The sequence below is a fragment of the Artemia sp. Qi Xiang Cuo genome, chromosome 4, assembly GCF_049724085.1.
Source record: "Artemia sp. Qi Xiang Cuo chromosome 4, ASM4972408v1, whole genome shotgun sequence".
Lineage (NCBI taxonomy): Eukaryota > Metazoa > Arthropoda > Branchiopoda > Anostraca > Artemiidae > Artemia > Artemia sp. Qi Xiang Cuo.
Window position 1 is genome coordinate 51,253,273 of NC_142797.1, and position 16,840 is coordinate 51,270,112.

Sequence of the window (16,840 nt, forward strand, 5' to 3'; positions counted from 1 at the left end):
ACCAGGAGGATGAAAAATCCCCAAATCTGGTGATAAACCACCAGTGGTGGCAACCATGGCAGCTATCCCAATATATTATGAAAAACTCGAAATATCCTGTTAAAACAAAACAAAAATTAAATTTAAAAAGGCAGAAAAGAGCGACGTTAAAACTTAAACTAACTGAAATTATTATCTCAGACCTTTTACTATTTCTAAGGAGCTTTTTTCCCTCTTAGCTTCAAGAATGAATGCTCTTACAAAAGAGCAATGATATAAAAAGTTTTCCCTTTCTAATTAAATTCTTTGAGCCGAATGACTGGGTTTAGTTGTGTTTGCATCAAACACAATTTAGTTGTGTTTGTGTTTGCATCAAACAATATATCTTTCAGTTTTTATTTTTTCAATCCTAAATAAAACACTGTCTAGTCCCAGCTGATTGCATTTGTTGCATTTTAAGATGCTTTCAGAACAACACTATTTAAACATTTGCGCAAAAAGTGGGGATTGAGCGAGCGGTAATTCCCTTAATTTATGGGATATTTATGATCGCTTTAACGTCACTTTTTATTTTCATTCTGAATTTTTCATTTTTCGTTCTGAAATGAATTATTTCACAATTAGAAATCGATTTGTTTGCACCAATTTGACAACTCCAGTAATTTGATGAAACCAAGAGTTCTTATCAAAACCAGGTGAATGAAAAACAAAGCAAAAAACAAACGAATAAATACGATGATTCGATTTTTGCAGTTATTAGTTGAAAACAATCCAGGGTTCTCAAACCCCTTGAATTTTATTGTTTAAATTCCGTTAAGATCGCCCCCTTTTTTGGGGGTGTTTCAGCTATTTTGAAATTTCATGAAAATATCTTTGTGCAACTGACTTCAAATAGGTAAACTAAATATGAATAAACTTTACATATTTGAAATCAAGCCCTGAAAAACAGATTTTGTTATGTATATTTTGCAAGGCTGTATCCAGGGGAAGGGTAGAGGGTTTGCCCCCCCCCCTCCACCCCCTGTAATGTTCCCCGACTTTAAAAAACGTAAAAAATATATATAAACAAATTTTTGACGTGTTTTTAAGTTTACTTTGTATCCCCCAGGGCATAAATATAGTATTTTTTGAAGGGGGGGGGGTACAAAAAAAAATTTCGGGGGGGGGGGTTAAAAACTTGAAAAACATCAAAAATTTGTTTATATTTATTTTTGTTATGTTTTACAAGTTGGACGAACATTTCGGGGAGGGAGGGAGGGGGGGGGGTTGAAGAGGAAAAGACACCCCCACGCTTATTCAGGTATGGAAGTGGAAATAGCTGGGCTGGATAAGCGGTATTAGAAGCTGTCACAATATGAATAGTAGTAGCTGTAGCGGTTATAGTAGGAGCAGTTGCGTTGAGAGCTGTCACGATAGGAGTAATCATGATAGAAATAGCAGTCGAAAGAAAAATTGGTACAAGAGTTGGAATAGCAGTTGTAAACGAATGGCTGGGTTGGAGGCGGGGGTGGGGGGTAATCTACGGAAGAAATTATCTCTGTTAAAACTGTCATGGCAAGAGTAGCCTAGTCTTGAAATGAATGTTACCAGTAGTAGCGAAACCAAATACGATCTTCAAATAACATTTTATATAGGTTGTATTTACATAATTGTACAGGTTGAATACTTTCTTTACAGCAAAAATTTCTCACGTTTCAAATTGGGATTTATTGTTTTAATGCAATTGATTTAACTAACAGTCGACAGAGATTTAACATTTACGTATATTTATGAGTTGGGGGTAGGGAGAATCAGGATCAAACTCTGTTGCTCTCGTTGAGACCATCCGATCATGGTTTTGTTCCATTGACCCTGGATTTGTATGTATTGCTCCCAGAAGTACATTTTTTCTGTTTTTCGGCTCTTGTAACTAAATTATATATCACAAAGTTTTGATCTGGGTCTAAACGGGACAGTGTAGGGACAAAGAATTTTTAAGATGATGCTTGAGAGTCCTCCAATCACTTTAGACCTTTAAAAAGGGAGCTAGATATTTTGTGACAAATTTGTGATTGAATAGATCTCCCCAACTTTTTATTATCATTGATTCTATATCCAAAAGTCAAGAAAACAGATTATAAAAACATGAGAGAATAACCCTTTACTGGTTCAATATTATTGGGCTGGCTTCTGGTTTTGACAGCTGGACTTGCCAAGTGAATATAATCTGCTTGACAGTTGTGGACTATCAAACTCGTAGTACGGAATGTCGCAAAGGAAGACAGATTGAGGAGAGATTGTATTAAAAAACAATTTGGACGTGCTAAATGATGAGGAAGCAAAATCTTGCCTTGCGAGGAAGGACTCATCTATTGCTCTGAGATATTAGAAAGTGCCAAAAATGAAAAGAATAACAAATTATCTTCAAAGGCTAGTCAATTACGCAGACATCTTATCAATTTTGTATGAGGCAGGAGAGTCATAAACCGAGATTTTTGTGAATTTGCTTTACTATAATTATTGGAGAAAAGCAAACGCGTAAAAAGGTGGCTTTTCACTAACTCTGAAGCTTTTGCTGCGTGAGTGAAATTTCCAGGAATGGATCTTCTGCCCAAATAAGGGTATTGTTCCATGTTTTGAAGCTGCTATATCCCTATTTGGGTACTTCAGTATTATCCAGAACACACTCAAGAAGTGAAATTAGGTTAATCATAATGAAATTTACCAAAATATGATGAAAATATAATACTTTAGTAACAAAATTATGGAAACTACAGCAAAGACTAATGGAAAGTAGGCCGCCCAGAACGCCTTGCATTAAATACATAACCTAACCATCTCTATACATCAAATATTTCATTAAATATACCTACATCGTACTTTATTTCCCGAAAGAATAAGCTAATTATAACCGAAAGCGAGAGAAAAACCGGTTTACTCAAATCAAACAAAGCAATTTTCTCGAGTGTGTTCTGGATAATACGTAAGTACCCCCTAATTTGTTAGGCTTGAAAAATCCTACTTTAAAGGGGAAAAAATGCAAGTTTCGCGTATTATCCAGAAGCTATTACTGAAGACAAGGGTTGGGATTTAATCCTGATTCTAATATTTAGTTTTTTAAATTACGACTTTTGTTCAAAGAACCCCTCAGACCTTTTAAGTTGGGAAAAGTTAAAAAAAAGAAGAGAAAAACACACACATACTATTGCAAACTCTGTCATTTCGTTATATTTTTCTTTTTACACTGTATGTGTTTTTTCTAATCTTTTCACGTTGTTTCCTAGTATATGTTGATTTTTTAGTCAAGCTTAATTTTTCTTTCATTTTTGTTATTTTCGTTTTAAACCTTATAGTAATATCAATTGAATTCATGGCCTGTAAAACACTTTTGAAAGCCTTATAAACTAGTCTTTTGTTTACTGCAGGCTTCTTGAGGAAAATAAAAAAAAAAACAAGTTTTTTAAACTGAAAGTAAGGAGCGACATTAAAACCTATAACGAACAGAAATTATTCCGTATATGAAAGGGGCTGTCCCCTCCTCAACGCCTCGCTCTTTACGCTAAGGTTTGACTCTGTCTCACAACTTTATTTTTTAAAACAATAAAAAACTTTAGCGTGAAGAGCGAAGCGTTGAGGAGGAGACAGCCCCTTTCATATACGGAATAATTTCTGTTCGTTTTAAGTTTTAATGTCGCTCCTTACTTTCAGTTTAAAAAATTTGTTTTTTTATTTAATTTCTGATCGTTTTTTAGTTAGTGCAGCTTTTATTTTGGCTCACCGTCATTGAATAAGTAAACAAAATTTAGATAAGAATTTTACTTTTCTTTTGCTAAATGGATGTCTCTAAATTTGGTTATGCCGTAAATTACAAATTAACTTACGTAACTAACTTCTATATTCGTATATTTTTCTTCTGGCAAAGAATACAAAATTGCAGATTTTTGCAGATATGAGCTTGAAATCTATGTAAAAGGGTTTTCTGATACGCTGAATCTGACGGTGTGATTTTCATTAAAATTCGTTCACTTGTAGGGGATGTTTCCCCCCTCTTTAAAAAATTAGCTAAATTTTCTCAGGCTCGTAGCCTTTGATGAGTAGTACTAAACTTAATAAAATTTATATATTTAGAATCAGCATTATAAACACATTCTTTTGATACATTTATTGACATCAAAATTCCGTTTTTAAAAGTTTGGATTACTATTGAGCCAAATCGCATTTTTTTAATTGTTTTTTTTATTACATATATGTTATTACGTATATGAGGGGGTTCTCCCCTTAGTCAATACCACGCTCTTTACGTTAAAAGTTAAAAAATTTTTTGATTCACAAACCCCTGAATCACAAAGGCCGTTTAATTAGAATAGATAGCTCTTTTGAAAGCACTAAAAAAAACCTGTAGCGTAAAGAGTGAGGTATTGAATTGGGGGAGAAACCCCTCACATACGATATAATTTCTGTTCGTTTTAAGTTCTAATGTTGGATCTTACTTTCAGTTGAAAAAACTAGTTTTTTTTAATTTAATTTCTGATCGTTTTTTAAATAATGCTTGGAAATCCAGCACCCCCTTCATAGAAATGCCCCTTACCCCAAAGAAACATCCTCCACGGAAAAATTCTCCAGAGTAACCCCCTCCTCTAGCCCCCCCCCCCCTCCAAAAAAAAAATTCTTCCTGAAAATGTATGTATACTTCCCAATAACCAATAAATAATGCTGGCAAGTCCGGCACCCCCTTCATGGCAATTTCCTTTCCCCCATGAAAACTTCCTTCATGGACAGATCCTCCAACATAACCCCCGATCCCCCCCCACTACCAGAAAAAAACCATCCTGAAAACTTCTGTATGCTTCCCAATAACCAATACTATATGTTAACATTGGGTTAAGTTCATAACTTTTAGTCCTCCCCCTGGGGACTTCGGGGAATTAAGTCATCCTAAAAGACATATTTATCATGTTTTTGACCATGCTGAAAAAAATAGCTATCTCAAAATTTTGATCGGGTGACTTTGGGAAAAAAATAAGCGTGGGAGGGGGCCTAGATGCCCTCCATTTTTTGGTCACTTAAAAAGAGCACTAGAACTTTTAATTTTCGTTCCAATGAGCCCTCCTTTGATATTCTAGGACCACTGGGTCGATACGATCACCCCTGGGAAAAAAAACCCAAAGAAACAAATAAACACGCATCCGTGATCTTCTGGCAAAAAATGCAAAATTCCACATTTTTGTAGATACGAGCTTGAAACCTCTACGGTAGGTTTCTCTGATACGCTGCATATGATGGTGTTATTTTCATTAAGGTTCTATAGCTTTTAGGGGGTCTTTCCCCCTTTTTTGAAAATCAGCCAAATTTTCTCAGGCGCGTAACTTTTGATGGGTAGCACTAAACTTAATGAAAATTATATATTCGAAATCAGCATTGAAATTTGATTCTTTTGATGTATCTATTGGTATCAAAAACTCGTTTTCTAGAGTTTCGGTTACCATTGAGCCGGGTCGCTCCTTACTTACAGTTCGTTACCACGAACTGTTTGATGATCCTGCTCCAAAACCTGTTTTGTTGTGTTGGTTTTGTGTTTTCAATAAGCATAAGTTGCAATATGAGAAAATATCATGAATTAGTTTATTTGAAACGATTTTTCAGATACAGGACACATGAAATAGAAAATAATAATTAGTGTTAGTTTTAAGTTACAACTTCGCTCTTCACTTTTATTAGGAAAGTTTTTCTTTTAAAAAAATAATATTCACTCGTTTTTAAGCTTTCAAAATATACGCAGTAAACTTTAAAAACAGATCTTTATTTAAGTTAGGCGAAGCAATTGAGGAAGTCAATATGAATTTTTTCTAAGATAGGACATTAAATATAAGTTTTACTTCGAAGATCTCTTAAAATATGTATTCAATAGTATGCTATTTTATCACAAAAAAAGTCCAAGGGGTATATTATACTTGATATCTTTCAGGAGTTGTTAATAAAAAGTGCAATGATGTATGAAATATTGTCCTGTATGAATTGAAGACAGATTTTTGAATACTGAAAGACATTAAAGGAATTTTAGATTTCTAGGTAAAATTATTTCTGGAAATTCGTTTTGTTATTATTGCTATTTTTTTCTGACACAATGCTGTAAAGAATTCTGAACTTCTTACAAGGAAGAATACTTTCAATATTTTTGCTTCTTGGACTTCAACGTTTTTAGAAAACTGATCATTAAAATAGCATTGTCATTATGAAAAATACAACGCTAAAACGAGAAAATTCTCCAAATTCAGGGGGGCAGCACCCTTTCCATGCTCCCGAATGACGGATTTGTGTATAACGCTAAAACCAGTAACCAGTTCATGCACAACTTAACGGGGAGGGGGGGGGGGTAAATTCTAATTGCAAAAAGTTCGTATGGTTACAAATTTCAATGTTCCTACGATTTCTCACTGCCCCTCAAGCACAGGGAAAAAAAACTTATCAGTGTTTCAAGCTGTTCTTTGAAATTCTCGAGAGTTTTTTTTTTTAGAGCGTAACTTGTACTGTTAGGATAAACTTAAATAGTGCTTATTACTGTTCTTGAATTAGTTTTGAATTTGAGCCAACATATTTTTTTCTTGGCATTTTTTTTTTCAAAACTATTTTTTCCTTTTCATCCGGGTTGCAGCGGTAGCTAGCAACCTAGTAAGAGACGATTACGTCCAATGTTAAGAAATATAAAAACCCATAGTTCCTAACAAAGGAGTCAGATCAAAACAAAAAGTACACCATTAGAACCGCCTTGTCCGAAACCCCTGTATAGTAAACTTTCTGTCCCTTGGCTTGAACAGCAAGGGAAATATATTGGCTTGAAAATCAAGAAACGTGGCAGCTACTAAAACATTCTGCCTAAACGGGATATTTTTTTTTCTTTTGTATCCAGAGATAGCTTGGCACTGGAACATCGTAGATAGTTGTTCAATGGCTCATTTTAAAGGAAATTAATTGGGTTAAAAATCTTTAGTAACTAAAATAAATTATTTCTAAAAGAGAATAAATTTTTCCACCAAAAACTGCATTTTTGATGTCTTTTCACACTGCAGTCTTTCAAACATAATCGTATACCAGCGGTAAGATTTGAACCCACGCCTCCGAAGAGACTGGTGGCTAACACCATTACAATAAAGAACAAACTTTAGTCCATAGTAATTGAAGTTTTATAAGGAATTATTATAAAGGTGATAAATTTTTCTTTAGAAATTATCTTAAGTTATACAGAAAGGATCAATACTGTAAATGGGAATTTAAAAAAAGGATCGATATTGTATTGACTGAAAAGGATTGGTATTCACATATTATAATAAAGAAAAAATATTCTACCGATTGTCTACTAATAACCATATATGACGTAATAAGTGACGTGACGTAATATATAACACTAATTGTTTACTAATAATCATATATGACGTAATGAGTGACGTGACGTAAAAATTGAAAAAAAAATCAATTTTTGTTTATTTTAGTTTTTTAAATTAAAAGACACTCATGGGAAAAACCAATTATTGCATACATTAGACTAAGTTAGCTACTTGCTAACGAGCATTCTAAAGACTAATCCGGGTTGCAGCGGTAGCTAGCAACATAGTAAGAGACGATCACGCCCCATAGTAAATACTAAAGTAGCCCATAACTCCTGAAAAATGATTCCAATCAAAACAAAAAGTTTACTATTAGAACCGCCTTGTCCAAATTTATTAAGGGGACTGGGAGGAGGCTGGCATTCAAGAGGAGGATTTTAAGTATCTGGTTAAGGTTCTTTTGCCATGGAGGTTTCAGTGGAGATACACAACACAAAGAGTCCCATTTTTTTGGTGCCATAAGCTACAATACGCTGGTGCTGCCAAGAAAGTCTTATATTAAACATAAATATGTGAGTATTAGCTTTTAAATAATCTATTTGAAAACTTTCTATGATTCTTTGGCCTCCCGCTAGTGCTGGAAAAATAAAAATAACAAAACAGAGATATTGGCAATGCAAGTTACTGTTCGAAAGCTCAAAAAAATTTTATTTCACAATTAACTTTTACTGTTAATGTAAACAAAAATAATATTCGTTTTTCCAAAACTAATATTAATTATTTTTTTTTGTGTTGGCAAGTGGTTTTACAAATGTATTTTTACTTTCCGCTTGGAAAATGGATTTGACAAAAGGAGATTATAATACACAGGTTTTACAACCAGGAGGATTATTATAGTACCCTTTGTATGCTTCCCTGCCTCTTGACTTCAGAAATTGCAGCAGAAATTGCTATTCTTGGTACCATATGGCACTTAAAGTGGCATCTTCAAGACCAATCTACAAAAAGCATGTTTATATAATTAGGAGCTTTAAATTGAGCCATCAAATATCTCTCTACGATGTTGCCGTACCGTGCTGATCCTGTTAGTCAGCAGGCGATTAATGAAACTTGATAGGGAGGCTGGGAGAGGGAGTAGCCTATACAATTGAGTGGTTATCAATCCCTGGCTTAGGGCTTTGACTATGGAGATTATGACTATGCTCTTTACATGCTTTCCAGCCTTTTCTAGAAATGATGCAAAACCTTGCCATTGTTGGTGCCGTATAGATCTTTGTCATAGCGCCATGAGGGAGAATTTATAAAAAGCACTTAAATATAAAAGTTAACTTTCAAATGAGCCATTAAAAAGCTCTCTATGATATTCGAGTGCGGCGAAGAAAAAAGAAAAAGAAAAAAGTAGACCCATCATTCGTTAAAGTGCTTCCAATTAAAAAAGGATTTTTCTTGTTGTTCAAGGCGGGGGACTGTAATTATTCTAAATCAAATTTTTGACTATAGTGATTCCATTGGTTGCAATTGGTGCATTGACGCAATTTCTGAGGGGTTTTAGGCTCTTTTTTCATTTACCCGTAGTTTTGTTTTCGCAATAACTTGTACCATTAAAATTACACGAAATAATAGTTGCCATTCCCGAATCAGCTTTAAATGGGTATTCTTTCTTACTATTTTTTTTCAAGACCCTTTTTCCTGGTTACTATGGATTGAGGTTCGCTCTTTACTTGATTGTAGCTATCGCTGCAAACACGATTATGTGAACCACAATTACATGCTCAGCCTAACTATGCTTTGGACCCACGAGTCCCGCGAGGCACTTTTAGTTTTGAAAGTCGCTGGAAACAGAGAGTTAGCACACGCAAATCGCTTAATAATTTTCGCTATAGTGGTTCACTGGGCTAGATTGTCTCCTATAAACGATCAGAATAGAAAAAGATAAAAAATGACTTCTTTTACTTACGTAATTCTATCACGACTCCCAGCAGTTTCTCCCCTCGCTTCGTCCATAAACTCAGCAACAGATTCGAGAAGAATTTCTGTAACTTTTTCCTGGATACATCCGATATTCTCTTTTATAATGTCCTGCGCTGACTGGGGTCTTATTTCCTTATGCATCAGCAGCTTCATATAACCGCGTGAATTTGCAGATTCCACGTTAAAATCATTTGTTTTGACATAAATGCAGAGTTTAAAATAATCTTCAAGACGGTCTATATTATTCCCGTGATAATCGAGTTTCCATTCACAGTAATCTACTCTTTTAAGCCCCGTATTTCTTTTCATTTATCAAGCTTTCCAAGGGTTACGCTATGAATTTAACTTTAACGGTACGTTGAATCAAAGTGATTTTAAATGACGAACGTATAAAGAACTAAAACATTTATACATTAAATACAGATGGGACTCAAAGATATTAGTTGGAAACTTATGAGAGATTCTCAAACTTCTTAGCCGTTTCATTAGCTGAAGTGGGCAGAGTAAATACAGATGAAATACAATGGTGACTAAGTAAAGTTCTCTCGGCGTCCCAACTTTCTAAGCATAAGGATCTAGAGGTGGTCCCAATCTAAGGGCTATCAATCATTATTAGAGAGAATATTGAAATAAAAAAGATAGAAACCGCCATAACTTTCTTCAATTTATCTATGACTAAACCCCAGGATTTAATTTTACAGATGGCGGAATCCTAAATATCAAGACTTAAGCATTTGGTAGCCGTTCTACGGCTTGGTGTGTCGAAACGGATGATGTTGGATTAAGTGGTGAAATTAAATTATATCCTAAGAAAACTAAACGATGAAAACTTTTCAGTTAATGCTGGTTAACAGCCACTAATATATATGCTTCTAGCGATAAATATGTGACATGAACGTTTTATCCTAGCATTTCATTTCGCACATAACCAGATTAATTCAAAAAAATGTTGTTTCATTACATTTTTCTGACGTTTTACAATAGGGCTGAAATTATTATTTCTCCGAAAGAAATATAAGGTAAGTTACTTATGGAAGATTTATTATTTCCTGTCTCATGAGTCTCTTATGTAAAGGAATAGAAAAATTAATTTTGCAGCTTTTAAGTTTGTTGTCAAAATGGCTCAAGTTTATATATAAACTTATTCCATATGAAAACCAAAAGACAACGAAGACTTTTATATTTCATATCTTTCATTTTGTTTTTCACACCTTCAACTGCATCAGGCATTTTTACTAATTCTTGGCCAATTTCTTTTTATTGTGGTAAAAAAATAAATTTGAAGAACTGAGTCAAAGATCTGTGCTTTAAAATCATTGTACACAATCTCTTGGCACGAGCAGAAACTAAAAAAATTACTAGTCTTTAGCCAAAACACTTAAGATTCTCAGTGAAATGAGAATTTGTTTTTTTCATAAGCCTTCACCGGTAAACTTCCAGTTAAACAAAAACAACTTTTTTTACAGTATTTAATAAATAGAAAAATTCTGATCCCTTAAAATATTTCATTACTATACTTGATCAGTGCTTAAGATCATCTGAAAGTAATATTTCTTAGAAAAATGCTTTACTTTAGTTACTATTGAAATATTTAAGAAGTATTTTAATGAAAAGTTTCAAGTTTGGAAACTCGACATTTTTACTAACCTTCCTTTACATTTCCATTCGTACTTTTGATCAAGCTCTTCAAAGTCCTTGCCGAGGCTAGCTTCAGCCCAAAAATAAGCTTAATTAAGTTCCGCAGCAGTTCCTATTTGAGAGATGTCAAATTCAAGAGTTTGCAAGAAAAATGTTCGTGGAAAAGTTCAAATAATAAATACAGATGCTAATAATACTATCACTTGTACATTCTTGTTTCTTTTTAAACTTTTTATATAAATTTTTTTTTTTATTTAATTTAAAGAAAACCGATATGGAAATAAGATACTTGCTTCTGAGGATCCTGTTTACGGGAGCAATTAATTTTTATGGATGTACAACCCACCCTTGTCCTTTTGGCCAAACTTCCTGCTCTTACTATACGAGTGACATTAAGAAAAATAAATTAAAACCCTTAGTTTTGGAAATATACGTATTACGGTTTTTCGCAAAAATTGTGAGAATATCTGTAGAAGTAGAAAAAGACAGTTTTGTAGATTTTTGCAATGGAAGCAGACGGTCTTCTCAATGTTTAGGCAATGAATTCAATTAATCTGAAATGGAAACTGATCAAACAGTTCGTGGTAACGAATTGTAAGTAAGAAGCCACCTGTCTCAATAGTAACCGAAACTCTAAAAAACGGAATTTTGATACCAATAGATATACCGGAAAAATCGGATTTTTATGCTGATTTCAAATGTAAAGTTTCATTAAGTTTACAAGGCTGAGAAGATTTGCCATTATTTTCGAAAAAGGGGGGTAACCCATCAAATATTACGGGCCTGAGAAGATTTGCCTTATTTTTGAAAAAAGGGGGAATACCCAATTAGATTAACCAAGAGATTCTACCAAAATTACTTGTGACAATAGTTGGGAGCAAGAAAATGAAATATCAATCAACAGAATTCTTGCTATTTTCTATTAGTAAATTTTAGGAGTAAACTGAAAGATTTTGCTATAGGAATAACAGGCATTGCTCGTGTAAGATTTGTAATTTTCTTCGGTCTGAGAATCATAGGCAGCGCAATCGCGCTGCCTAAGTAAAGAACGATGTTGGCACAATGTATTTTTATTTTTTGGTTTTAGACCAGGCCACTTCGTATAGAAGGAGTTGTCGTAGAAACTTCAAAAAGGGCTAATTCGATTGTAAATTGAAGGGGCTAGTGCCATTTTTAATATTCGAGAGTGACAGGAGGGCAACAAGCCCCCCCCCCATGCTCATCATTCCCCCAAACACATCGATCAAAATTTTGAGATAGGCATTTTGTTTAGCGTAGTTGACTTCCAGATAAAAAATAAGTTTCTGAGGAGGACACTCCCCCAGAACTCCCAGGGCAAGGATTTTAAGTTATACCCTGAGGGCATATAAGAACGATGTTGGCACAATGTATTATTTATTATTTTAATCCTTTAGAGCAGGGCACTTGATATCGAAGAAGTTGTCGTAGAAACTTCGAAAAGGGCTCATTCAATTCGAAATTACAGTGGCCTGTGCCCTTTTTAATAGTTGAAAGTGATTGGAAGGCAACTAACTTCCACGCCCACCATTTTCCGAACACATCTAATCAAAATTTTGATATAGCCATTATGTTCAGCGTAGTTGATTTCCACATAGAAATTATGTTTTTGACGAAGACACTCCCCCAAGGCCTTCAGGGCAAGGGTTGTAAGTTATGCCCTGGGGGCATATTAGATTTTTATAGAAGGCGTTGTCGTAGAAACTTCAAAAAAAGCTCATTCGATTGGAAATTCAAAGGGCTAGTGCCCTTTTTGATAGTCGAAAGTGATTTGAGGGCAATTAACCCCCCTCTCACGCCCACCTATTCCCCAAACACATCCAATCAAAATTTTGAGATAGCTATTTTATTCAATGTAGTTTTAAGTTCTGGAAATTATGTCTTTGAGGATGACAACCCTCCATAGCCCTCAGGGCAAGGGTTTTAAGTTATACCCTGGGGACATATAAGGTTTTTATAGAATGCGTTGAAGTAGAAACTTCAAAAAGGGCGCATTCGATTGAAAATTGAAATGACTAGTGCTATTTTTAATAGTCGGAGGTGATTGGAAGGCAACTAACACCCCTTCTGCGCCCACCATCTCCCCAAACACTTCAAATCAAAATTTTGAGATAGCCATTTTATTCCACGCAATTTAAAGTTCAGGAAATTATACATTTGAGCAGGACACTCTCCCAACAGTCTTCAGGGCAAGGGTTGTAAGCTATGCCCTGGGGGCATATAAGGTTTTTATAGAAAGATTTTTCGTAGAAACTTTAAAAAGGGCTCATTTGATTGGAAATTCAAAGGGCTAGTAGCCATTTTGATTGTCAAAAGTGATTTGAGGGCAACTTACACCCCTCTCACGCCCACCTTTTCCCCAAACACATCCAATCAAAATTTTTAGATAGCCATTTTATTCAACGTAGTTGAAAGTTTTGGAAATTAGATATTTAACGTTGACAACCCCTCCCCCTCACAGACCTCAGGGCAATGGTTGTAAGTTATGCCCTGGGGGCATATAAGGTTTTTTATTGAAAGAGTTGCCGTAGAAACTTCAAAAGGGCTCATTCAATTGGAAATTGAAAGGCCTACTGCCTTCTTTAATAGTTAGAAGTAATTGGAGAGTGACTAACGCCCCTCTCACGCCCTCCATTTTCCCAAACATATCCAATCAAAATTTTGAGATATCCATTTTGTTCAACGTAGTTGGAAGTTCTTGAAATTATGTCTTTTAAGATGATAGCCCCCTCAGAGCCCTCAGTGCAAGGTTTGTAAGTTATGCCCTGGGTGCATATACGGTTTATATAGAAAGTTTTTGTAGAAATCATAGGCAGAGCAATTGGCATAATGTATTATTATTTTTTGTTTTATTTTTCCATACCAGGGCACTTCGTATCGAGGGAGTTGTCGTAGAAACTTCGAAAGGGGCTAATTCGATTGGAAATTGGAGTGACTAGTACCCTTTTTAATAGATGAGAGGGATTGGAGGGCAACTAGCCCCCCCCACGCCCATTATTCCCGAAACACATCCAATCAAAATTTTAAGATAGCCATTTTGTTCAGCGTAGTTGATTTCCTGATAGAAAATATGTTTTTGAGGAAGATACTCCACCACAACCCTCATGGAAAGGGTGTTAAGTTATGCCCAGGGGGCATATAAGAACAATGTTGGCACAATGTATTATTTCTTTTTTTCTTTAGAGCAGGGCACTTTGTATCGAAGAATTTGTCGTAGAAACCTTAAAAAGGGCTCATTCAATTGGAAATTGGAGTGGCTTGTGCCCTTTTTAATAGTAAAAAAAGATTGGAAGGCAACCAACACCATTTCAATGCCCACCCTTTCCCGAAACACATCCATTCAGAATTTTGAGATAGCCATTTAGTTCAGCGTAGTTGATTTCCAAATAAAAATTATGTTTTTGAGGAGGACACTCCCCCACAGCCCTCAGGGCAAGGGTTGTAAGTTATGCCCTGGGGGCATATAAGGTTTTTATAGAAAGCTTTGTCGTAGAAACTTCAAAAAAGGCTCATTCGATTGGAAATTAAAAGGGCTAGTGACCTTTTTGATAGTCGAAAGTGATTGAATGGCAACTAGCCCCCCTCTTACGCCCACCTTTTCCCCAAACACATCCAATCAAAATTTTGAGATAGCCATCTTATTCAACGTAGTTTTAGATTCTGGAAATTAGGTCTTTGAGGATGAAAACCCTTAACAGCTCTCAGGGCAAGGGTTGCAAGTTATGCCCTTTTGGCATATAAGGTTTAATAGAACGTGTTGTCGTAGAAACTTCAAAAAGGGCTCATTCGATTCGGAATTGAAATTGCTAGTGCCCTTTTTAATAGTCCGAAGTGATTGGAAGGCAACTAACACCCCTTCGACGCCCACCATTTCCCCAAACACATCCAATCAAAATTTCAAGATAGCCATCTTGTTCCACTCAGTTTAAAGTTCAGAAAATTATACCTTGGAGCAGGACAATCCCCCAATAGTCTTCAGGGCAAGGGTTATAAGTTATGCCCTGGGGGCATATGAGGTTTGGATTGAAATTTTCGTCGTAGAAACTTGAAAAAGGGCTCATTTGATTGGAAATTCAAAGGGCTAATGCCCTTTTTAATAGTCGAAAAGCTTTTTGAGGGCAACTAACGCTCGCCTTTTCCCCAAACACATATAATAAAAATTTTTAGACAGCCATTTTATTCAACGTAGTTGAAAGTTCTGAAAATTAGGTCTTTAAGGATGAAAACCCCTCCCCAACAGCCCTCCGGGCAAGGGTTGTAAGTTATGCCCTGGGGGCATATAAGGTTCTTATAGAAAGTGTTGTCGTAGAAACTCAAAAGGGTTCATTCAATTGAAAATTGAAAGGGCTAGGGCCTTTTTTAATAGTTGAAAGTGATTGGAGATTGACTAACGCCCGTCTCACGCCCATTATTTTCCCAAACACACTCAATCGAAACTTTGAGATAGCTATTTTGTACAGCGTAGTTGAAAGTTTTGGAAATCATGTCTTTTAGACTGATAACCCCCTCGGAGCCATCAGTGCAAGGGTTTTAAGTTTTACCCAGGGGGCATATAAGGTTTATATAGAAATTTGTTGTAGAAATTTCAAAAAGGGCTCATTTGATTGGAAATTGAAATTACCTTTTTAATAGTCGAAAGTGATTGGAGAGTAATAAACCCCCCTGTCACGCCCACCATTTCCCCAAAAATATTCAATCAAAGTTCAGAGATACCCATTTGGTTCAACGTAGTTGAAAGTTCTGGAAATTATGTATTTAAGGATGACAAACCCCCCAGACCCCCAGGGCAAAGTTTGTAAGTTGTTCCCTGGGGGCATATAAGGTTTTTATAGATAGAGTTATCGTTAAACTTCAAAAGGAGCTCACTCAATTTGAAATTGAGAGGGCTAGTGCTCCTTGTAAGAGTCGAAAAGGATTTGAGGTTAATTAACCCCCCTCTCATGCGCACCATTCCCTTCGTAACGTCCAATCAGAACTTACAGGCAGCCATGTTGTTCAACATTACAGAAAGTCTATGAAATTAGATCTGCAAGGATGACCACCCCTCCCCCCACGTCCCTCAGGGCAAGGGTTGTAAGTTATGGTCTGGGGGCGTATAAGGTTTTTATTGAAAGTGTTGTCTTAGAAACTTCAAAAGGGCTCATTTGATTAGAAATTGAAAGGGCTAGTGTCATTTTTAATAGTTGAAAGTGATTGGTGAGCGACTAAAGTTTCTCTCACGCCCACCATATCCCCAAACACATCCAATCCAAATTTTGAGATAAGCTATTTTGTTTAACGTAGTTGAAAGTTCTGGAAATTAGGGCTTAGAGGATGACAACCACCCTAACAGCCCTTAGGGTAAGGGTTGTAATTTATGACCTGGGGCATATAAGGTATTTATAGAAAGCGTTGTCGTTTCAAAAAGGGCTAACTCGATTGGAAATCGAAAGCCCTAGTGCCAATTTTTAATAGTCGAAAGTGATTGGAAGCAGGGCCGTATCCAAGATTTTTGTTCGGGGGGGGGGGTTTACCCGATTTTTTACCGTGGACTTTGTCTAAAATCCTCGAGCATCATTACGCTAGCTTGAGACCGTTAGTCCGCCCCTTGCGAACGAGGACGCGTCCATTAGGCATACTTTCGTATCTATAAGGGGCATTTTTTTCTTTTTTTCTTTTTTTTTTTTTTTTTTTTTTTTTTTTTTTTTTTAGTAACACAAAAACAAGACAAGTATTTACATACAGTTAAAAACCACAAGCTATTTATTTTTTTTGCGCAAAAAGAAGCCAAATAGTAGGCTAGAAGTAGTCTATATATTTTTTAGTTTTTTTTTTAGCTAAAAGTAAGGGCGAATATCTATAAAACAAAATCCAGGCGACGATTTTTCTTCCCTGCAAAAATGTCGATGACCTTGTCAGGGCATATGTCAACGTCCCTATGGACTGCAAGGAGG

At 35.6% G+C, this 16,840-nt stretch overlaps 1 protein-coding gene across 1 annotated transcript in view; it reads right to left on the reverse strand.

Moving 5' to 3' along the window:
• LOC148953213 (uncharacterized) overlaps positions 1-9,473 on the reverse strand; it is a 156,905-nt gene extending 147,432 nt beyond the window's left edge. The window contains exon 1 of the mRNA XM_089087903.1: positions 9,238-9,473. Within this exon, the coding sequence (XP_088944029.1) occupies positions 9,238-9,404 (167 nt within the window). The 5' untranslated portion in view covers positions 9,405-9,473. The remainder of the gene's footprint in view (positions 1-9,237) is intronic.
• Between the last annotated feature and the right edge of the window lie 7,367 nt (positions 9,474-16,840).